Source organism: Serpula lacrymans (assembly GCF_000218685.1).
Source record: "Serpula lacrymans var. lacrymans S7.9 unplaced genomic scaffold SERLAscaffold_11, whole genome shotgun sequence".
NCBI classification, from domain to species: domain Eukaryota; kingdom Fungi; phylum Basidiomycota; class Agaricomycetes; order Boletales; family Serpulaceae; genus Serpula; species Serpula lacrymans.
The window spans coordinates 12087-36956 of NW_006763300.1; the positions used below are offsets into that span (position 1 = coordinate 12087).

General features: G+C 41.9%; 3 protein-coding genes across 3 annotated transcripts; 1 reads left to right on the forward strand and 2 right to left on the reverse strand.

Moving 5' to 3' along the window:
• Window positions 1–6283: 6283 nt before the first annotated feature.
• Window positions 6284–8178, forward strand: SERLADRAFT_410101 (uncharacterized protein; the record flags this gene model as incomplete). Its single annotated transcript, XM_007321164.1, has 8 exons — window positions 6284–6322; window positions 6375–6538; window positions 6624–6953; window positions 7275–7423; window positions 7610–7668; window positions 7721–7954; window positions 8006–8087; window positions 8138–8178. 8 exons carry the CDS (start codon window positions 6284–6286, stop codon window positions 8176–8178), a joined length of 1098 nt encoding a protein of 365 aa, XP_007321226.1.
• Window positions 8179–18939: 10761 nt separating this feature from the next.
• On the reverse strand, window positions 18940–19146 carry SERLADRAFT_343423 (uncharacterized protein; the record flags this gene model as incomplete). Its single annotated transcript, XM_007321165.1, has 1 exon — window positions 18940–19146. A coding segment is annotated over one exon (207 nt), but the record flags the coding sequence as incomplete, so codon positions are not given.
• Window positions 19147–20838: 1692 nt separating this feature from the next.
• Window positions 20839–21189, reverse strand: SERLADRAFT_440701 (uncharacterized protein; the record flags this gene model as incomplete). The annotated part of the gene is made up of 2 exons (XM_007321166.1): window positions 20839–20954; window positions 21021–21189. 2 exons carry the CDS (start codon window positions 21187–21189, stop codon window positions 20839–20841), a joined length of 285 nt encoding a protein of 94 aa, XP_007321228.1.
• Window positions 21190–24870: the final 3681 nt, after the last annotated feature.

Sequence of the window (24870 nt, forward strand, 5' to 3'; positions counted from 1 at the left end):
ATAAATAAATAATTTATAGAAAATTTTGGTCTTAGCAAGTTAAGCATTTAGGCAATGAATGGTTTTTGTGGAGACTTGGAGCAGTGCACAAAGACATCACTCATAGTTGGAATGAGTGAGCCCCATCAGAATCAAGTATAAGGCATCCATTACTTCTGCTTTGCCTGTGATGTAGTGGCCATGTTCAGTCAGGAGACAATCTAAATGATGGTTCACTCTGCAATCAACAGAAGCAAAAGATGAAAGACCAACCCGGTCAAGAAGGGGTACACATATGATTTTTTAATATGAGAAAACATCCACTTTTCCTTGTCTCTGATAAGGGAGCACAAGCCATGGTTCTGACTGATCTCCCAAATGTCCACAACTAGTAAGAACCTGCCATAATATTTTGTTGGAATAGTCAAGGTCAAAAGCCTGTTAGCCTTGTTAGACCACATACATCATGAGTTGACATTAGTACAAGGGCTGGTAACTCAGTTGGTTAGAGCACCACCATATATAGGCAGAGGTCCTGGGTTCAATCCCCAGCTGGTCCACTTTGCTTTTATCCACTCCCTGTGATCAGGTGGCTATGTGAGGTCACATGGCTAAATCTAATATATTCTACTAATGTAGACACATTCCAAAAGTTCAATTTCATGTCATCATGTACAGTCAATAACTAAAAGTTCTGGGATATTTACTGATTTCATTATCACAATGGAAACCTGGACCGTTTGGGTCCAGGAATACAGTGGCCCTCCAGGGGACCCAGCTGTGTCCGAATCATGCCTTTGCTTCAGTTATGGAGATCTCTGACCTGTGAGTTATCTTAACAGTATTGCATAGGCATGGATGCTAGGAAGAGTAGTACATTTTTGTGACACATTACAGAACTTGAATCATCAGTGAGAACTTCCATCTTCAATAAGTGCAAATATGGTTCCCATGCCCCTGAAGGGCCCACCATTGGGAAGTGTATTAATTGTAGTTGTGAGGAAAACAAAATTACCATACTGTAAGTCACTCTATAACTGTCTCTTGTGATATGTGCCTTCTCCTACTGAATTATCAGCAACATAAGTTCTTGCAAGCTGAATTTACATACACTTTGGCATGTCAACTTCACATATATTTTGCCCATATCATCCTCTTTTTTTGCCAGAGGAGCCAGATAAGACAGTTTGCTCAACAAATGTTTTATATGCAGTGCTTCTTTCAAGGGGTGGTGCTGTCCTGATGCCTTTGTGGAGGGGGTGGTGTGTTGGAATTGTTAATGTTAAAGCCTGGGCCTTGTTAGATAACACTGTGCAATTGAGCATTGATATCTAAGGGCTGGTAGCTCGGTTGGTTAGTGTTACGATAACACAATTTTCGGACCTTTCCTTTATTTTCATTCTCCGCTTTAACCTTGTACTTTAGCTTTCACACATGGTGCCACGCGGCACTTCCCCTTTTGTCCCAACTCCTCTTTCTCGCGCCGCGTTGCCTTTCTTCTTATTTTAGACACAACTCTCTCACACAGTGGAGCTGGCCATGCGGGCTAGGCCCCATGACACCATCAGCCACTGTCTCTATCAACTGTATAGTACACATGTACAAACAACCCTGTAGTAGTATATATACCCAATAGATCCAGGAGACTCCTCAGTGAGTCCTCCTGTTGTATACCAACAAACTCTCTGCAGCTTAAGGGGTAACCACTCCCATCATCTTCTTTATAGTGTGTTTCTGTGTGCGCCAGAGTAAGTCACTCTTGGTTGTTACATTAGGACTCGCTCTTGCTACTCTCTTGCACGTTTGTGCAAAAAGTCCCACTGGGCACCCGGACTCCAGGGTGAAGGAGATTTGGCTATTGTTTGGGAATATCCCGTATAGCAGATAGGTGCGCTCTTTGCGACGGCCTTGTAGTGCTTTGGGAGAAGAAACAATTCCTTCAATATGCGGCCCCCAGTGTTAAGGGGAGTACTATAGCTCAGCAGTCGGTGTGGAACCGCTGTTGATTAGAATTTACATACAAAACTTCACTTTCTCTTTCCTCTGACCAGGCCGGGCACTTGCCTCCACCACTCTGGAGAAGGTTTGACAGCTTAACAAGCGGACCACCCCCTGACAACCGTTTGGACCAGGGTTTAATACTATAACTTTTATATACAATTTCAAATACTGTAGTGTGAGTAGTTGGGGATTGAGACCCAATACTCAGCTGGGAAGAGGTAGATCCGCAGATAGCAAGCGGGGACCCCCAGTTACAATTTTTATACTTTACAAAGAGATCAAGTCGACATGTCGTTGCAACCTCAACAAGATGTCAATGCTCTGTTGCACAACATGCATGCACAGATCCTGGCATTGACCACGCAACTCACTGAGCTGCAGGCAAATCCCCCTACGGCAAACCCCTCGGTAGAAAAGAAATTCAACAAGAAAGTTGAAGTTGTTGCTGACCCTGGCACCTTTGAGGGAGACAGAGCGCGATGTCAATGATGAGAATTGCTGTTAGAAAACCACACACAAAACAAACTAACACACAATCCTCCCAGATTCCATGGAACTTGTTTATGGGCTTTGCCTCCTAGAACAGTGGAGTGGTCTGGTTGTTTGTGGGGTGGTACGTATAAAGATCCTTCAAAGTAAAAACCCAGAGGTGTATGAGTGTGGGTTTTGAGGAGGAGGGATAGTTGAATTTTATAGAAGATAGGGGCTTAGTGACGAGTATAGATGAGCACTACCTTGCTAATTGTAGCACAAGGTAGGTTTGAGAACGACAATATGACGAGGTTCCCAGTGATAGCAGGCTCCTGATGCACAAACTGTAGTGCTCAGAAGGACTCTAATTGAAAGGGATGACAATGACTTCAAAAGTGGGAAGTGATGATGACAGCAATTAACAGTGGTAGCAGTGGGAAGTGTTGTGACCACACTGGATGACAAGTAGCAGAGAGTACTGAACTTGAATTTAGAGGTCTGGAATGGAGTTCTTGCTCTTTACAAGGTAAAATACAGGGGTTTATATAGTAAAAGAAAAGTAGGCTATGCACAGTATAGCTGTGCAAAAAGAATGAGAAAGAACATGAAGGAAGGAATGTATGCTGACGAATCCTGCGTAGGTAGTACAGGATAAGATTGTAAAAAAAGGAAAAGAAAGAGATAGAACAATGAATGCTGTGAGTAATGTCACAGGTTTGTACAGCCATAAAGTAAAGTCCAATAGCAAAAAGAGAGCAGGAAAATCATGATGTCATGGGAAGATGCAGTAAAAAAAGGGCAAGGCAAAACACTATCAGTATCAACACAGTTCCTTTATTGTCAGTCAGGCATTCTAAAAAAATATGTGTCCATAAAAATGATTCAAAATCAAAAATAATTGCACTGTAAATGAATGTTCTGCTGAAGAAAAAGAAACTGGAGCCACCGGTCCACCACCTAGTCCAAATCCGACAGTTCCATGGCCTTACCAATGGACTGGTTGTGTTGGACCACCTGATCAAACGAGGGAGGGAGAGGAGTAGTTCCAATTTGGAACAAGTGAGTCCCAGGCAGTGTGTGATAGGTGTAGCTGTAGCGAAGACGATGGACAAAAGATAAGTGTACCCAAGTGAATGGGACAGCAATGAACATGGGCGACGCAAGGGGATGAACCTTCTCCAGCTCAAAAACTACCAACCCACGCTCCAACCAGGCAAGACGAGCGGCCAATGTTTTGATAGTATATGATGGCAGATCGACGTCATGAAGATGGACCTGTTGCCCTATTTGGACCGGCCGCCAGGGCTTTGCTGATATCAGCAGTGGCACGTGGTAGTCTACGGATTGGCGACGGAAGCGGATAGGAAGTGGTGACATCAGAAATGGTGGGGGTGCAAATAAGATGAGGAGGAGGAGGGTGGAGGTGACGGAAAAGTGGATTAGAATGGGGATCCAGAAACGACCGTCAGGTGAGAATAAAAAGGAGAGGAAGGGGCCCATGGTGGGGCTAGGCAAAGGAAGGGGAGTAAGGGATACGACAAAAGCGAGGGCGCAATGCAATGTGTAGCCAGTGGCAATGCAAAAATTTGCCGAAATGCCGAAATGCGGAAAGTACCGAATGGAAAAGCAAAGGTGAGCGTGACTGGATTGCCTAATAGAGGTGGTGCTGATCAGCCACAAGTTCGAAACAGGCAATATTAATTACTATTCCACGTGGCACTGTGCTTGTGTGGCGCAAAGGTGAGTCTTTTTGAATATTCGCTTTGTTATTGACACCTGTCCATGCTACCAATCAACTTTGGTGCATGACACCGGTTTTTGAGAACAGATATCCCTTGTCCAAGAAACCATTGAGGCTGCTGGTAACCTGCATATTTTTCTGCCAAAGTATCACTGTGAGCTTAACTTCATTGAATTTTTTTGGGGTGCAGTCAAAAGATACCTTTTCAAGCACTGCAATTGCTCTTATGATGGTTTGCAAGAGCAGTCGCCAAAGGCTCTTGAATCAGTGGATATTCACACCATTCGGGAGTGGGAGCATCAGATAATCAGGTGGATGGATGCTTACAGAGGTGGTAAGGATGCCACAGAGGCTCAATTTGTGGTAAAGCAATTCAGCTCTCGTAGATACTCCTTGCACTGTCATGTTCCAGAGACTGTGGCACATAGATTAGATTAGAACACCCATGAAAGGATAATCAAGTTACTATATTGAGCCTTGGTGTTTGTACGACCAGGTGGGGATTTATATCTTGCCCAATTTTGAGAATCTTGGGAATCCCTCTGATGAAAGTTTTTTTACACCTAATACATGCATTTTCACCAGAGGAATAAGAAAATGAACCATTTTTACAGGTGCTATTTTTGCTGTACAAAGTTGGTGACCTCTAGTCAGAGTGCACCATAGAAAGCTGGGCTCGTTTTGAGTCCATGCTCAAAGAGCACTTCCAAGATGTGTTTGAAAGAGCTAAGTACAAGATAATGTACTTCAAACAAGGAACTCTCACAGCACAAAAGTACTTTGTTAAATTCGGAGCAACACAAAGATGTGCAGGATACAATATAAGAAGGCACAAACAATTCTTAATTACATTGATCAGAAACAATATCAATGGATCATTGATAAAACAAATCATTTACTCGGGAAACATCCCAAAAACATACATGGAATGGAAAACAAGAATAGTGATGAATGATCAGCTCTGGCGTGATCAAGTAGAGAACAAGAAAATGATGAAGGGTATAGCCGGCGGCAGCTCTGGTTCTGGTACCAGGGACCCAACAGCAGGTACCAACAAGGAGGCACTCTGGAGAAAAAGGCTGAGACAGTGGAAGAGAAATTAGACAGATCCGGAACCACTTACGGTGGAGCTGGAAAAAGGATGGAAGTAGATAAAGTGAAGTATCAGGCTGAGGGCAGATGCTTCAAATGTGGAGAGAAAGGGCACAGAACCCAAGATCATAAAGAAGGAGGCAGCATAGCTGCAAAACGAAGGTTCAACCTTAGGGCCATGCTTGAAGGAATGAACAAAGAAGAGAGAGATGAACTCTTAAAGGATTTTTAAAGAGGCCAGCTGTCATTCCTTGTCAGACTGAGCCTACAAACAATAGATATGCTTCCCTTTCAATCGAAAATTTTGCTGTCTCAGAAACATGTATTAGTTCAAAAGAAAATGACATTGCATTAGCCAAAGATACAGCAAATCTGAAATTGAAAGAAGCTATAAAAGAGGAAAACCTGAAAGGGAAACAGGCTGAAAATATTCCCAAAGTTGCTATGCACAAGGTATCTAGAGGGGATAGAACCATAAAAAGTGCAGCAACTGAGGGGACAACACACAAAATATGGTGACTCAATTGGGAAGCACCAATGGTACTGATGTTTCAACACGCTCCGAAGAGATCAGACACCCCTCTAATAAAAACCTAGAAACAAAGGATCATAAAGAATCATGGACAGCCGCATGGGTTGCTGACAGACTTTGAGACCAAAAGGAAGAAAGATCTATTGGTATCTTGAACAGCTGGATGCACAAAAAGAGAGGACAAGATATTGACAAAAATCTGATCAAAGAATTGAATGCATGACCACTACACAAAATGGTATTAACATTAGAAGAATTGAGACGCCCTAAACAATTTATCAGGGGAACTCAAAGAAACCAGATGAACATCACTTGCAGATTAACAAATTGCTAAGGAGCATGTGCACATCAACCAGCAATGCGAGTTGGAGGAAAAAAATCTGGAGATATGAGGACAATATACAATAACTGACTGAAGAAAATGGTACCTTACAACAAGAAAACCACCATCTTCAGCAAGAAATCTCATGATTGCAAACAGCCCTCAATTCACAAAGCAGCTCTGCGTAAGTAATCCATACAATACAGTGTAGTTGACTAACATATCTACTCCTCTAGTGCTGGCATCTCCACAATTTATCCAAGCAACTCTGCGTCGCATGCAGCCAGTATCTCGCAAGCAAATCTGTTGTATCCACCCAAGAATCCCATCCCCGCCCTGACAAATACCCAGTTGAGGTCTTATGGCATTTTGACAACTGCAAGAAGGACGAGGATGGCGGGTTAACAGCTCAGAATTCTGCTTGACCCGCAATGGAGCATGTGATCTGACATGCGGATGGCACCATGATTACTCCCAATGAATAGTCCGCCATCAAAGCCAGCACCCATCTCGCTCAATTCAAGCTTGAGCAGGTACCCCTGCCAAAGTGCTGATCCCAGAAACGGAAGAAACTATTATCAATCCACGTATCCAACTCAGTGGAAGGCCATCCTCCCGGAGATAGAGCAGCAGCAGCTGCTGCTAACTCTGTGCTCAAACCACTGGAAGGCCAAGCACGTCCTTGGCCAGGTGTTGAAGTCCAGTAAGCTAGCTAACAAGGTGGATATTAGTGGTGACAATGAAGACACCAATCTCACTACTATATCATTAGGAACAGGAATGGCAACAGAGCCTCAAAAGAGGTGTCAAGCAAGGTCAAGTGTCTTGGAAACGGCGAAGAAACAACAACCAGTGACCAGTGTTGTTTCAGAGGGCACCCACTCAGATATTGGGATGGCAGTGGATCACTCTCATCCATAGGTATTAATGCCTCCACCTGCTGCCAGTGCCTGTTCAAAAGTCGCTGGCTCCTCCGTCTTTTTTGTCTGTTGCTTCGGATATTGGGTCAAAAAGGTACAACATAGGATTAATAGAAGTCAATTCCTCTATATCCAATTTAAAAGGTATTTGTTCTCCATTTTTTTCATTCAAATTTAGGCCTGAAACATTCTAGATATCATCTCTCGTAATTTCAGCTCATTCTTCTCTGGCATTAATCTTCTCAATGCCATGGAGTTATCCCCTGACTTCTCCCCCGGCCTCCCTTCCCCCCCTGTGCTTGAATTTATCAAGCGTATTGAGCATGCTGATCCACACTCCTCCGACTTTGACAAAGACAACCACGGTATCTCTTGGGGCCACCATTAGTTTACCTCTGGATCTATGACTTTTTTAGCTCTACTGACATCCTGGGATACAATAGGTAACTGCAAGACAGCTAGGCATCTAATTGCTGCAGCTGTAAAGACGTGTCAAATTGCAAGACATGTATGCTTTCAGGACAAGATTCATTCTTTGACATTCCTTGCAGATAAGTATCTGAGCAACATTCTCGACCTTTTGTGGGCAGCCTGGAAAACGGCCAGAGGGGTAAGTACTTGGTTTTCTCAAAGTATCCATTATCTGATCAATAATTCTATAGCCAATATCTAAGGGTAAGGCCTCGTCTGATTTATCCTTGTCCTCTACTCTTTGTTGGACTGTGTTGATCATCTCATCCACCACTTTGGCCTCTATGGCACCTCCCTCATCTGTTTCCACCGTCTCAGCTCTCACTATACTTGCATCGGTGGCTGCCTCTGTCCTGCCTATTTCACAAGTCACAGCTGGTGATTCTGATTCACCCAACGAGGAAGAGTGTTGTGCAGAATTCCAGGTAAGTATGTTATATCTGTCAGTGAAAAACCAACTCACGCTCAATTCACAGACCTTGAAGAAAAATGAGCTGATTGAGTGGATCAAGACCAGTGGGGTCACCGTCTCCAACTTAAAACAGAGGAATAAGAAAGGTATTGATTGATTTTTTTTACCACTCTAACCATCTGATATGATTTTGTAGATCTTGTAACAACTATACTGGCCTTACCCCCCAAGAAATAGCCCTCCAAGAGGGAAATTAATTCATTTTTATCTAATGTCAGTCTCACATTTGTTTTTCTCATTACACAACTAACTTGTATTACTATTACAGCAGAAGGGGAAGAAAAATCCGCCCACAGTCAAGAAATGATTGAAGACAAAATTTTAATCTGCTCGCACAACATGAACATGTTTTGTTTTTGGTCGTTATGCAGTAGAGGCTTTCTCTTGTTGCTCTCCTACAATTTTTTGTGTGCTTTCCTTATGCTTTCTTACATTTTTGTATGCTTTATATGTACATATATTTTGTATAATTGGGACTATTTGACTGCAATGTGACTAAGTTGGACTATTTTTTGCAACAACCAGCAATTGAGACTACACTGGACTACAGAATCACTTGACCTTGTTGGACTCTTGCTTGACTTTGTAGGACTCTTGTTGGACTATGTTCTCCCTTATCCTGGACTGAGAAACACAACTTTATCGGACTAAAATTGACTATTTCCTGCAGATTTTAGTCACAGTTTTTGCAAGTTGGACTGCTGCTGGACTATATGGGACTATATGTGACTGTATGTGACTAACCATTATTACTGAGGGTGACACTCAGTAAAAAGTCACAGGCAAATGATGCATACTGGATCTGTCTACCAGAAGCATCACTGTGTTGCCATTGATGTCAGTGGAGCAAGTCCTTTTGCATACACCACCCATTGTGAGTACTTCTTCATCTTCCCATAATTCTCCTTCCTCATTGTCTGATGGGGCACCTGGAAAATTGACCTGGGTACTATCCCCCCAGGAATTACCCTCCGGTGAGTTATCCTCTGCTAGACTATAGTTGTTATCACGTCCCGGGAATGGTTTCCCAGTATAGCCCAGATGAATTACCAAGCCAGCTTTATAAAGCCAAGAAGGTTCAAAATGTGTGCCCACCCATTGCTCAACTCTATGAAATGGTAACCTCTGGTGAGCATCCCTGCAGTATGACATGCAATACTCTGGTTTCCCCAAACATTCTGTGCACTGCCAAGTTCTTTCTCTAACTAAACAAAGGCTGCAGGTCTGTCCTAGGGACCACCCCTCTTCCTGCTTGAGGACTTGCAGATACTCTGAACAATGATCCAGCCATTATCTCATGTAATCATTTTGTGACTAAACCAATGTCAGACAAATAATGACGGATCTACTTACTCAATAGACTATCACAATGCACAATGGGATCTGCACCCGTGTACAGTGATTCTGGACTGGGCATGCAACCAATCAGTAGTACACCTTGGTAGCTTAGTTGGTAAAAGCACCGGACCATAAAAGCTGGGGTCCCAGGTTCAAGCCCTGGCCAATGCATGTTTTCTCATACTACAAACAAATGTTATAATTTGTCATGGACTTGCCTTCCTTGAAGGTATAACCAATAACTCAAGGTGTAACAACCAAAGTTTAAATACTCTGGCACACAACTCAGACAGGCAAAGAGGAGAGTGGAGGAGGGGATAAACTGCTTATAATAGGACCAAGTCACTGTAGTTGTGAGTAAACCACAGGAGGACTTGCTGGGGAGTCTCCTTGATCTATTGGGGTATTTATACAACAACTACAGACTATTTGTACATGTATACTATACAGTTTGGTAAAAGCAGTGGCTGATGATGTTGTAGGGCGCAGCTTGTGTGACCAGCTCCACTATGTGAGGGAGTTGTATCTAAAAATAAGAGGAAGCTGCGCAGCGCAAGAAAATGAAAGTTTAAGTGGAGTTTGAAAGAAAGGAAAAGTGCTGCATGGCACAAGTGTGAAAGAAAGTTGGAACAGAGACTGAAAGTTGAAGGTCCACAAATTGTGTATTGTAACACTACCCCCCTCCTAAGGCTTGACTTCCAGGTGAGACCAAGTAGAGTTAGTAGTTAAATATTTGGGCATTGGTTGAAAAAGGGAATTAAGAAGTTCCAAATCCATGCCTTTAAGCTTCCAAGGAGCCAAGGGATTTTTAGAATAAACTTCACAAACAGCATCGCAGGAATTGTCCAAATGGGCTTCTGGTTTCCACGTTCTGTCCTTATCTCAATAGCCCTTCCAGAGAACTAGGAACTCTAATTTTGTAATGGATCAATTTTTCTATTGCATTCCCATCATGTCATGGTTATCCAACCCATTCCCAGTCACTCCTCTCGCCATTGAATTAGAAGTCATAGCTAGTACTCTCTTACTTTTATCTTTCTTTTTCTTATTTTCCTTTCACGTTCATATTCTATCATACTTACAGTGTAGGAGACTCCTCTCCCACCCCCAAGAAGATATCCCAATGGCATAACTCCAATCAAGAGCAGTGCTCTGGAATACTTCAGTGGGACATTAATCAGTGATAAGTAATTATGATAGATAGTACCACTTCTCCTCTTTTTACTACTGCATAGTTGTTTAGTTAGACCACTTTCTTATTCTTTCTCTTTTTGATCCGACTTTTATGATTTGCTATATAAGGAGTAGATACTTGATGTATTATTCCTTAGTTCAATATTAGTTTGGATTTGCACTCATACCAATACTCTTCAATGTCAATACCTTGATCCACTGCCTTTTTCAAAGGATTTGGCCAGACATTTGGTGTTGTTATATAGCTTCACATTAGTTGCCTGACAAATTTTCCATGCTTGAAGTGTGCATTCAAAACATGTTCCACTTTAAATTCTTCTTCATCTCCCTGGGTGGCTACAACCGGTCTATATATTGTCCTGGTACTGGCCATTTGTAGGGTTCCACACAGCTAGTCCAGTATTCCCAGGCTTTGAAGTAATCTAGTGTTCCTGAGCTTTGTAGTAATACAAGATTCCCGGGCTTCTACTCGTTCCCGGTATCCAACTGCAATGTGCCTGGGTTTCACCCTTTTCATTGAGCAAGCTACTACAAATAGTTACAAACTTGCAGCAGTGATGTACCCAGATCAAGACAGTTCAGCTGCTATTCCACATCCATAACTGTATAACATGATTATGTGAAGGTACTGACCACCCTGGGGTCTCCATCCTGCACATTGTATGTATATACTCCCTCATGTAATATGCAAAACATATTCTCTCACCACTGCAGGACAAAACCCCATGATTCAGCAACTTCCCACTAAATGCAGCGATACATCAGGAAAACATGATGTGGCTATAAATGCAATAAAGTGCAAAAAATATGCTATTATAGCAAAAATATCATTCAGATCTGTTCACTTACAAAGTTCCTTGCTAAAGTGTGTTATAGTGTGCACTATAATGCACTATAGTGCACCAGATGCAAAAATATGCAGGCTTATACATTATAGAAATTGCCTATAGCATAAAAAGCCAAATATATCAAAGTCACCCCAGCTGTATACCGCCTTGCAATAGATTGATATAAATGGCTTTAATTCCCCTAAACACCGTTCAAAGCTAACTAGATCAATCCCAATCATTTCACTTCCACTTATTTTCAAAATGTAAAAACAGTCAAAAGATCAATGATTAAAAAAGCGCAATATATACAAGTGGTAGCTACAAGTATATAAGATTACTGCTTAAAAGCCCTGGCTGCCTCCTCTAAAGCATTAAAGTCAAATATGAGATGGGAGGGTTCAGAAAAAGCCAAAGTAACTGAGACTGTCTCTGTAAAATGTAAGAAAAAGAAAATTAAAAAATTAGAGCAAACTATTCACCATACAAACTCTTTAATATCACCAAACACGCCTGCCAAATATTGTCACCATAACACAATTTTTGGACCTTTAGTTTTCATTCTCCTATTTAACCTTCTTAGTTTTCACACATTGTGCCATGCGGCACTTTCCTTTTGTTCAAACTCCACCTTCTTGCGCTGTGCTGCCTTTTCTTATTTTTAGCTACAAGTATCTCACGCAGTGAAGCTGGGTTACATGGGCTGCACCCTCTGACATCATCAGCCACTGCCTCCATCAACTGTACAGTACACATGTACAAATAGCTTGTAGTAGTATAAATACCCCAATAGATCAAGGAGACTCCTCAGCGAGTCCTCCTGTTGTATCCTCACAACTAATTTGTTGAAGCCTAAAGGGTAACCACCCCCTCATCATTACCTCTATAGCTTGTCTGAGTTGTGTGCCAGAGTAACAAACTCTTGGTTGTTACAAATATGTTGGGGAACATTCCCCTGAACTCTTGAATTGGATTCATATAATGCTCCCATCTATAAATCAAATGAGGCAAATATATAAAATAACCAGAAAACAAATAGTACATACTGTGGAGCAAATGAATTCTCAGAGAAATCTACCATTCTATTATTGATAGTGCCAAGTAAAGCACATTCAACAGTTAAATTAAATTTGTGAATAAAAGAGTGAGAAAAACCTTACACAGCATGCTACCAGGGCAAGTGCAGGAGCATTGTGGAGATATGGGCTGTCTTTTTTACTATATTTCCTCCCTTCACCTTTAGGTCCCTACCACTGACTTTGAAAGAGCATTTTGAAGATGTCGTTTTTCCATGGTAGTAGTCCCACTATCAAACTTGAAGCAAAAACCTGCCCCGGTGAGCTCCAGAATAGCCTCATTGTAGTCTCCTACGCTTGCCAAAATGTCATACCACTCTGCTTTGGAGAGACAATCCTGGTGTTCTAGTGTCTCCCAGTTGCTGATGATAGAAAGCGCATAAACTAACACACAATCCTCCCAGATTCCTCAGAACTTGTGTATGGGCTTTCCCTCCTAGAACAGTGGAGTGGTCTGGTTGTTTGTGGGGTGGTACATATAACAATCCTTCAAAGTAAAACCCAGAGATGTATGGGCGTGGGTTTTGAGGAGGAGCAATAGTTGGAAGATAGAAGATAGGGGCTTTGTGACGGGTATGGAGAAGCAACTACCTTGCTAATTGTAGCACAAGATAGGTTTGAGAACAACAAGGTGACAAGGTTCCAAGTGATAGTAGGCTCCTGACACACAGACTGTAGTGCTCAGAAAGACTCTAATCAAAAGGGATAACAATGACTTTGGAAGTGATGAGTGACAATGACAGCAGTTAACAGTAGTAGCAGTAGTAAGTGTTGTGACCACACTGGATCACAAATAGCAGTGAATAGTAGACTTGAGATTAGAGAAGAAGTCTGGATTGAATTTCTTGTTCTTACAAGGTAAAATACAGGGATTTAAATAGTAACAAAAAGGTAGGCTATGCATAGTATAACTGTGCAAAAAGAATGAGAAAGAACATGAAGGAAGGAATGTACACTGATGAATCCTGCGTAGGTAGTACAGGATAAGATTGTCAAAACAAGGAAAAGAAAGAGATAGAACAATGAATGCTGTATAAGTAATGTAACAGGTTTATACAGCCATAAAATAAAGTCCAATAGCAGAAAGAGAGCAAGAAAATCATGATGTCATGGGAAGATGCAGTAAAAAAAAGCAAGGCAAAAATAACTTCAGTATCAACACAGTTCCTTTGTTGTCAGTCAGGCATTCTAAAAAAATATGTGTCCATAAAAATGATTCAAAAATCAAGAATAATTGCACTGTAAATGAATGTTTTGCTGAAGAAAAATAAACTGGAGCCACCGGTCCACCACCTAGTCCAAATCCAATAGTTTCATGGCCTTACCAATGGTCTGGTTGTATTGGACCACCTGGTAAACAAGGGAGGGAGAGGAGTAGTTCCAATTTGTAAACAATTTGTGGTAAGTGTAACTGTAGCAAAGACAATGGACAAAGGATAGATGTACTCAAGCAAATGGGATGGTAATGTACATAGGTGACGCAAGGGGATGAACCTTTTCCAGCTTGAAAACTACCCACCCATATTCTAACAAGGCAAGGCAAGCAGCTGATGATTTAATAGTGGAAGGCGGCAGATTGATGTCATGAAGATGGACCTGTTGCTCAATTTGGACCAGCCGCTGAGGCTTTGCTGATATTAACAGTGGCACATGGTGGTCAACAGATTGGTGATGAAAGTGGATGGAGGGTGGAGGAGCAAAGAAGACAAGTAGGAGGAGGGTGGAGGTGAGCAAAGGTGAGTGTGTCTTGCTATTCCACATGGCACTGTGCCTATGTGGTGCACAGGCAAGTCTTTTGAATATTTGCTTCATTTTTGACACCTGTTCGTGCTACCAATCAATTTTGGTGCATAACAGCAGTGCCCAGTCCCCATCTGCATGTGAAAGATCTATATCAGCATTTTCATTGTTGGTTCTGTCATGTCCGTCTCCATTGTCTCCATTGTCAAGATCTCCAAAGGAGATAGTATTTCCTCAAGTCTGAACCTCCCAAATCTTTGGTTATCTTGGGATTATGCTCCTCATGGCCTGCTGGTTGGCATAACCCCATGCCCCCCACATGGTACCCTGGACTCCTATTTCAATACTCCTGCACCAGACTTCTAGTCCACCATACACTTTCCTATGCACGTTCTCATACTTCTCATGGACTCTGTAGTTTACACCTTATGATACACTCCCTGCACATATATTTCTCTTTTGCTAGATAATTGTCTGCATGGAACTCTGTACCTACATTATGAGTTACTCCTTATGAGCTCCTACTCCTCCAACAGTATATCAGTTGTAGCTCCTGTACTCTGTTCCTGCAGTTCAAATATCAACTAGATTCCCTCGCCTTTTTACCAGTCCCTTTTTAAGTCTTTCCACTTCTTCCCCAAAGGGCCTTTACTCTGCTACTCTCCCCCGTCTATTCTGACAAGTTAGGGACCAAGGTCCGCAGAAGGGCCTAATGCACGAGCTAGGCCAACTCCCAACTCCCAACCTTGTACTCCATTACTCCTTCACTCCATCACCATACTCCATAACTCCAACGCTCAAAAAGGTCTCGGTTCTGACACACAAAGACTAACCCATATTTTTCAAAGCAGCAACAGCCGACAAAATTGTTGAGTGACCACCACCACTTTTATCATCCTCACCATCACCAGTGGATTTTTTCCAAAGACAGTGTCATTGCAATAATCCAACCACATCAGGTCTTGCTCAAGTCGGACACGATCTACTTCTGTTGTATTATTATCTACCCCTGCTCCAAAGGTAATCTGTTCCCCTCCTCTATAGTATTGCTTTTGATACTCAACTATGAAATGTCTTTCTTTCTGCTGAGGAGTCTCCTTGATCTCTTGGGGTATATATACTACTATAGGTTGTTTGTACATGTGTACTATACAGTTGATGAAGGCAGTGGCTGATGATGTCATGGGGCACAGTCCGTGTGACCAGCTCCACTGCGTGAGATACTTAAAGCTAAAAATAAAGAAAAGCAGCACAGCGTGAGAAGGTGGAGTTTGAACAAAATGGAAAGTGCCACATGGCACAGTGTGTGAAAAATATAGAAGAAAGTTAAAGAGGAGAATGAAAATTAAAGGTCCAAAAATTGTGTATCGCAACACTACCCCCCCTCCAAGGCTTGACTTCCAGGCGAGACCAAGTACCAGAGGTAGTAGCTAAATTTTTGGGTATAAGTTGAAAAAGGGAATTAAAAAGGGTTGTATCCATGCCTCTAAGCTTCTTAGGAGCCAAGGGACATTTAGAATAGAATTCTCGGACACCATTGCGGGAATTGTCCTAATGGGCTTTTGATTTCCACATTCTGTCTTCATCTCCATAGCCCTTCCATAGGACTAGGAACTCTAATTTTCCACACTTCAAGCATGCATCCACCACCCGTTCAACCTCAAATTCTTCTTCACCTTCCTGGGTGACTACAACCAGTTCAGGCCAGTCCACATACTGTCGCGGCAGCAGCCCTTTGTAGGGTTTCACACAGCTAATATTGACCGTGGGTACTACCCTCATTTGTTTTGGGAGTTCCAGCTCCACTGTGTTGGGTTTGACTTCCTTAATCCAGTAAGGGCCAATCCACTTTTTGGTCAGTTTTCTAGACTACCGATCTTTTAATTTTAAGTGGTTGGTGTCTAACCAGACCAGGTTGCCGACCTTGTAATCAGGGGCCTTAGAGTGTCTATGCTCTGCCTTGTGTTTTATCTGCTCTGCAGTTTTGAATAGCGCCTTGCACATTTTGTCTATGACAAACTTCATGTCTTTAGCCATGTTCCCTGCAGCCTCATTTTTGCTTTTGCCAGGTTCCACACCCATTCTGGGAAGGTACAATCTTGTAACCTTGAATGGTGCTTTTCCTGTAGCCGACAACTGTTTGATATTATATGAGACCTGGGCTATTTTTAGCCACTTGGCCCAATCTATCTGCCTGTGATTAATAAATATACAAAGGTATTGCTTCAATTTTTGAGCCTCTCTGTTTGTCCATCAGTCTGCAGATAGAACACTGTGGATAATTTAGGTTTGATACCCAGCATCTGGCAAAGTTTTTTTCGTAAATTTGCCAGCAAATTGTGGTCACCTATTGGAGATAACCGTTTTTGGTAACCCATGGATAGACCATACAAAATCTTTAAATAGATCTGCCATACCAGCGGCGGTAATAGTTTTGTTGGTGGGAATGAATACCACTTCTTTGGAGAAGCAATCTACTACCACCATTACTGAATTATACCCATTTGATTCAGGTAGATCTGTTGTGAATTCAACCGATATATCCTGCCAGGGACCAGCCGGTATCAGATTTGGCATATCTTAGACTGGATTTTACGTATTCCTGTACATCTTTGATCATGCCAGGCCACATGTAGTTTCTGGAGATCAACTCCATTGTTTGTTGCCACTCAGGGTGCCCAGCCACTGGAGTGTTGTGATGTCTATCTATTGCCTTGATCCTTGTGGACTCAGGCACATAGATTTTGTCTTTGTAATGGAAGAGCCCGTCTTCCCATAAATAATGTGAATTTCCATCAAGGTGCGCCTTCTCTTCTGAGGAAATGTCTTTCTTGAAGACTTCTAGAAGATCGGAGTCTTGCCTGATTTGAAAATTGGCAACCCTGGATTGATCTATCAGGGTGACACCTTTGTTGTCATCTTTGATGCCATAGGCATGATCCTCTCTTCTAGATAAAGTGTCCGCTTTCCCCATAGAAGTTCCCGGCTTATGAATTAATTTATAATTAAACCTAGACAAGTATACCACATAGCAGGCCTGTCTTCGGTTCAAGTCTTGGGCCGTCATAAAATACTCCAGATTTTAAATTGGTGCCTAGCACCTTCTAAATAGTGCCGCCAGTGCTCTAGAGCTGTAATGATGGCCAGCATCTCCTTATTGTAAATTTGATAGTTGCGCTCTGTAGACAACAAACTATGCAATAAATCAGGGCATTTAATTGATAGAACAGCTCCAGTAGCAATATCAGAAGAGTTGGTTTCTAGCCAAAACTCTTTGTCTAATTCTGGAAATGCTAACATGGGCACTGTTGTGAATGCCTGTTTAAGCTTATCAAAAGCTTCTTGTTCTTTGGCTCCCCAGTGTTCAATTGAGAACTTTTGGGAAGTGTCTAGCCACTTGCTGAGAGCTAACAGGGACAAAACTAGAGTCCAGTATGAGTAACTTTATTATCAGAGAGTACAAAATGTGTACAGTACCTAGAGTCCAGTATGAGTAACTAAAGAATAGGAATACTGGACTCTGTAATACTAATCCGAAGTTTTGTAAACAAAGGTAAACAAATCAGCCACAAAAGCGAAATTATAGAATGCTTAGTGAATACTGAACAATAGAGCAAAAGGAATAAAGAGGAAAGTGATTTAGAAAGAAGAGAAAATAGATAGCACAACTAGGTGCAGAATCACCAAAACTAACACCCAGTGCCAGACAATGTCCTTTTTTGTGAGATTTTTCAACGGTCTTGTTATCTTTGCGAAGTTTTCAATAAACCTTCAGTAGAAATTGCCTAAGCCAAGGAAGGCCCTAATTCTTTTGATGTGAGTAGGGTCAGGCCTATCCAGTATAGCTTGAACTTTCTCAGGATCCATCCTGATTCTGTTCTGGCCAATTATCATACCAAGGAAGTCTACTTCCTTCACTTTAAAATTACATTTTTTGGGTTTGACAAATAGGTCCTGTTCCTGTAAGTGTCAAAAGACTTCTTGCACAATCCTGTCATGCCCAGCTTTGTAAATATTAATAAATTATCAATGTAAATGACGACACAGTTTTCCATATCCGCAAAGATCTTATTCATCATGCTCTGGAAGGTTGCCAGTAAATTGGTCAACCCAAAAAACATAACGAGGGGCTCGAAGGATCCTTGGCGGCACGTGAACGTGGCCTTCCAAGCATCTTCTTCTTTGATGTGTACATCATTGTACCCCCATCTAAGATCCATCTTTGTTAAGATCTTGGCGCCAGCCAACTTGTCTACTAGCTGGCTAATCAAAGGCAGCGGATACGTGTTTTTAACTGTGTGCTTGTTCACGTAACGATAATCCATAATCATACGCTTCTTACCATCTTTTTTAGGAATGAAGAACACTGGGGATGTCATAGGGCTTTTGGAAGGTCTGATGTAACCCTTTCTAAGCTGTTCGTCTATGAAGCTAGAAACCTCATCTCTTTCTGGAGCAGAGAGGGGAATCATGTGTCCCTTTCTAGGTTTGAACGTGTCCTTTAGATCTATAGCATGGTCCCAAGGCTTAGCCTCTGGGAAGCGCTCTGATTTATGTTTAGAAAAAACTTTCCAGAAGTCATGGTACTCGGGAGGTATCAGCCTCTTAATCTCTTCCTTGGGTTTTACCTCATCATTGTCATTGTCAATTTTATCTAAAGATCTAAGCTTGGCATAAATCTGACCAGTGTTTATCCTTTCATCAAGCTCAGTTTGATGGACGTGACTCGGCTTACCCAAGTCATCACACTCCTGAGGGCAACATGACAATGTGACAACCCCTGTCTGCCAGTCAATCTCAGGATTGTGTTTAAATAGCCAGGTCCAGCCTAAGATCAAATTAATCTTCCCTAGTTGGGTAGCTTTGGCAGTGTTTTGCTCCCTGTGTCCTTGATACTCAACAACAAAAGCACATTTGTGCGTAATGCAGCCACCTGCGTTAAACGTACTGTCAATGTTATAGACGGGAATAGATACATCTGATTTTACAAGGGGGAGTCCAATTTACTCCGCTCAGACCTGATCTATGAAGATGCCATTAGCGCCTGAATCAAGCAGTGCACTGGTTGGGTGTACTATGCCCCGGGCAAGGTTTTCCACACCAATGTCTAAACAGATCTCCTTTTGGAATAAAAATGTGCGCATCAACACATGTCTTGGGATTTCTGTGGAAAGTGGCTCCGGAGAAGAAGAAGAGATATTGAGAGAAACATGTTTTTCTACTTTAGGATTTTCTATATTTGTACCCCTATTTTTACCAGAATCAAGCACCCTAGTGTTTGTCTTGCCGGGGCCACACTACAAGGGAGACACTGGTGCAGCGGTAGTATCATAAATATTACAGTCACAATGCTTCATACAAGTACATACTTTTTATAATAAATTTACAAATTTATTTACAAATTTGGGAGCCACCCCCTTTCCTTTATTGCTTGTGCACCACCCCGGAGCAGGGGCCACCTTGTTGTGGTTTACTTCATTGTTTCGAGGAGTAAAGGCACCCAAGTGACCTAAGCTCTGAACTCTTTTCCCTGAGCCTTCATCTCAGCAACCTGTTGGTCGTAAAAGAAGGCTCGGATTTTGTTGTACAAACAACCAGCAAGATCCAGGAGATATCTGGGAAATATACCAAGGGTAATCCTACGCATTTTTCCCATCTTTGGCAGTAAAGAGAGAGCTGCATGTGTAGAAATAGAGGTAGACGTAGAAGACTTTCTGGACAAACTAGTCCTCTCCTGTATAACAACAGGCCTGGACTTGGGCTGCTATATAGGCTGTTAGCTTTATGAATGTTAGAAGTATTCAGAAACATACTTGATCATCCAGAATAAGTCAATCAATGTCTTAGCAGCACGTAAGTATTTTCCTCTAGGAATGATTATATCTTACCATCTGGTCTAGCACCCTCATCCTCATCATAATCATCGTGAGGCAACGATAAACTATAACAAAAGCAATACCCGTCTCCGACTGCACTTGCAGGGAGTAAGAGGTACAGTGAGTCTTGAAGATCGACAGATGCTAGTGAATATAGCAAGTAGAGGATATGGGAGTTGACTCAGGGGTTTCTGATAAGGGGTAAAGCAGATAATTCAAGTAATAGAAAGCTAAAGAACTACACATAAGTAGGTAAGGCTTTATATAGCTAACTGTCTATCCCTCAGACCAAAAGAGGAATAAAAGGAAAGTGGTCCGAGGGGAAAATTAACCAATAAGAAAAAGGATAACTATCGTACAACTTTGAAGATTAATCAGCAGGTGAGAAATTGTACTAATAGTAAGTGTTGTCACGCATGTTCAGGAACCGTATCTTCATGATGAGGTACGATCCTGACTAAAGCATCTATTAGTATATCCAGGCACTGATGGGGCTTGGAGCTGGTTGGCGAGATGCCTACTAGCAGCCCCTACCCATTGTGCTGGCTGGCTGGGAGTGGTACCCAGTCTCTGATCTGTGATATAAAGTGGTAGCAATGGTTGAGAAAGCCTGTGAGGGCTATGAGAAGTAAAATAGCAAACAATACCTCCAGCCCTAGAGTCAGAGGTGTAATGGGAAAAGCATTCGAGAACCAAGACATAGAGAAGATAAGAAAATAATAAATGGTCCTTACAATCATTGCTGCTTTCATCCTCACCTATGCGTGGCTTTTGAGGTAGGACCCCTTAAGAATCTTCCTCATCAGAATCATTGTCATTGGCTTGTCTTTTTCTAGGAGGGTTTGGTGGTGTAACTGGGTCAACGTCATTAAGATCCTGTTCTTCTTCTTCCATTATACTAGCTGCTCTCTTTCTCGTTGCGGAGGGAGATGAGTGTATTCTTTATAAATCCAGAATATATGTCTCACCTATGTGTTTGGCTTCCATTGCCTCTTTCTGAGCTGCCTGGGTAGATTGTACCCTGGCATTCATAATCATGAGGTGCTGGTACTCCTCAGCACTTAAAGTAACTGCATCATTTTGCCCCTTGGAGGCATTAGCTTTAGATTTACCCTTCATATTTTTTTTGCCTGCCATCGAAGTTGACCAGTCTATGAGAAAGTAAACAGAGAATCAAGTATAACAGAGGAGTGAAAATTTACTCACAGAGTTTAGGGCAGGCATTCTGGTCAGAATACGTACACAGCCAACTCTGTCAAGCATAGAAGGAGGGATATCAGACAAAGCTTCATGACCCTGTGGAGCGTCAGCAATAGGGAAGGTATTATAAATAAACAACTCCACCTTGGTACAGTGGCAGTTGTACCATGACAAGTGAAGTGCTTGAAAGGTAGAGTCAGCATCAACATGGGTGTTCTTCTCTGTCAATAGATCTGGGGTCCCAAACACTGCTAGTAGGTTGTCTGTAAGAGAATTTTGTATTTTTGCTGGAAGACTTGTGCAGATGAATGCCATTAGTGTCTCATCAGAGTTACAGATATCCACTGGGGAGCTTCAGACAAGTGAGAAATCAGCCATTGGAAATTTGTGAAAGATGTACCTGGGAATAGCATCCATGGAAATACAAATGTAGGTGTCATTAGATATCTTCATTCCTTCTTTGTAGTGCCTGCGGAGCTGACAACAAATGAGCTATTATATGTATTATAGCATAATGAAGATGAATTATATACCTGTGATTGCAAATAATCTATGTCATTAACTCTGTTGCCCTTCTCAGCACGCTCTTGTTCACACTCTGTCAAGACATTGTTGACTTGACAATCATGCTCTGCTTGGAAATGCTTATTTTGAGGCAGTAATTGGGCATAGGCTGTGTGTATGACTATCTTCTCCTTTTCCACGCCTTTTTGCTGAACAGTTAGATGTGAAACCCGTTCATCTTCACTATCATTTTCTGAAGATTCTAAATAGTCTTGTGAATCTGATAGAGGAGGGCTGATCTGACAGAGTCAGAGATTCACAGCCTTAAACACTACATTGCATGGAAAAAGTCAAATGGCACTGTTAAGGCATATGAGCTGCATGCACAAGTATCACAGCAAGCTACTCAGTTAGACATATTGTCACTATATGCTGTTTGCAAGCTGGTTAGTTCACTGGCCAAGATTGAGCCTGTAAAGATTGATATGTGCCCAAAGAGTTGTATTGCATATACAGGTGACTTTAAGGACTTGGAAGCTTATTCTCACACCATAAAGGGTCAAATCACATATGGGGAGAGGCACTATGTTGCTGGATCTAAAAATAAGCCCAGAGCACAAATGCTATATGTATCTTTTATTCCAATTATCCAAGCAATGTTTGCAAATAAGCAAACATCCCAACTCCTGCATTACAGGGATAGATGTTTACAAGAAACATTGAAGTTACTTGCAGTTGACTCACAAAGTTCTGGGACTCAGGCTCAGGCAAGATATTGTGATTTCCCCAGTGGGAGTGTTCATGAACACCATTATAAGGACATGGGATTATTTCAGGATGATTGTGACATTGCCTTTGCATTATCCACAGATGGGGCCCAGCTTACAATGAAGAAGCAGTCTGATACTTGGATATTGATTCTGATATTGCTCAACATACCTCCAGAAATGAGGTACCATTCCAACAATATCATATTAACCATGACCATTCCAGGACCCCACAGTCTAGGAAGTATTGAGTCATTTATATATCCCCTTTTCTAGGATGCAGCACAGTGTAGTCAAGGTATATGGACGTGGGATGCTATAGATTCCTCCTATTTCATAAATCACATGTACATGACTATGATTCTGGGAGATGTGCTAGGCTCAGCAAAGTTAAATGGGATGGCAGGACATACTGCAAATTATGGTGATAGATTTGTTTTGGTCAAAAGGGCAAGATCCAGTCTTGAAAAAGGTGCCAAGGCTCAGTACTACCTATTGTCACCACCAGAAAACAATAAATACAACAGTGATCATCCCATATATAACCTGGATAATCTGCCAATACACACAGAAGTTCATTATTGGGCTACAATCTGTAACAACCAAGAGTTAGTTACTCTGGCGCACACAGGAACACACTATAAAGGTAGTGAAGAGGGAGTGGTTACCCCTTAAGCTGCAGAGAGTTTGTTGGTATACAACAGGAGGACTCACTAAGGAGTCTCCTGGATCTATTGGGGTATATATACTAATACAGAGTGTTTGTACTTATGTACTATACAGTTGATAAAGTTAGTGGCTTGATGACGTCATGGGGGCTAGCCCACATGACCAGCTCCACTATGTGAGAGAGTTGTATCTAAAATAAGAAGAAGGCAATGCGGCGCGAGAAAGAGGAGTTTGAACAAAAGGGGAAGTGCCGCGTGGCACCATGTGTGAAAGCTAAAGTGTACAAGGTTAAAGCGGAGAATGAAAATGAAGGAAAGGTCCGAAAATTGTGTTATTGTAACACAATCAACAAACTTGATGCTACCACAGTTAAAAATCTTCATGCTAAAATTACAAGGGTGACAGGGATTTCTTGCATGCCTCTAGCAGCAGCAACAACAGCATTTATTCACCCTTCATGTTTCCCAATTGATCCTTTCCATCTGTTTTTTGAAAATATTGTTGCATTTAGATGGGATTTGTGGACAATCCACAGTTCACAATCTGAACTCATCCACCTCAACATACAGAAGGCTGAAATGTTTGGTAAACTAGTTGATTCAGGAATGTCAACACTGCCACCCTCATTCTGTGGCCCAGTTTGAGATCCCCACTTGAAAAGACAAAGTCAATATAAAGTCTATGAGTGGATGGCACTGTTATACTGGTACAAAATACCAATTGGCATTAAGCTAGGGATGAATTCCTCAGTGCTTCAGAACTTCTCCCATCTTATGGCTATAATTGAATTTTCCATGACTATCAAAGCAAGGAGCACCAAAGGCTTGACTGATCTCCATCAGCTCATTAAAGTATTCTTGGCTGATTTTGAAAGAATTTATGTTGGAATACATCCTGAGAAGATTTCAAGATTCTAATTGTGTATATTCCAGTTGATCCATGTTCCTGTTCACATTGAGTGGTATGGATCACTTTGACTTGACTCTCAAGCTACTGTGGAAAGAACTATTGAAGAAATTGGGCACAAGATCTGTTCCAAAAAAGCATCTTTTGCAAATTTGGCTAATATTATCTATGAGAAAGAAGTCTTAAAGACCCTCCTCTCCTACTACCCTGAGTTGCAGAATCAGTATATAGACTGACCCGCCTCCGGCGATTGCAGCAAATTTACTGCCAATTGAATGCCAGTCTTGAAAAGTTTGTTTGCTGGGCTTTATGGGGAGATGGGCAACTTCTGTATTGTAAGTACCGTTGAGAGACTGTTGGGTACAGAGTTTAATGCTAGAGAAAGTGTAGCATACTAGATCAAATTCATCGGATGCTAATGGATATCAAAATGACTCACCTCTGACATTTTGTCACCAGCTGCATGTAGTTTATCATCAACAGGAAGTTGACGCAAATGTCCTTCCCATTAATACCCCTACACCTCTGCACTATGGAACCCAAGCTCTCATCCAGATACCCACTCCCCTCTATTGCCAACTTTACACTATCAATCCAAACACTGGGGTTATGGATGTCTGAGTCCCAGTGCGTAGACACCAAAGTTGCAATGATGGCATTGACATTTTTGCCAGAGTTGAGCCAAGGATTGGCTCATCTTCTCCAAACACCACCACAATCTCTCCTCAACAATGCAAATGAGACACACCCCCTCGGACACAGCTGTTTGGAC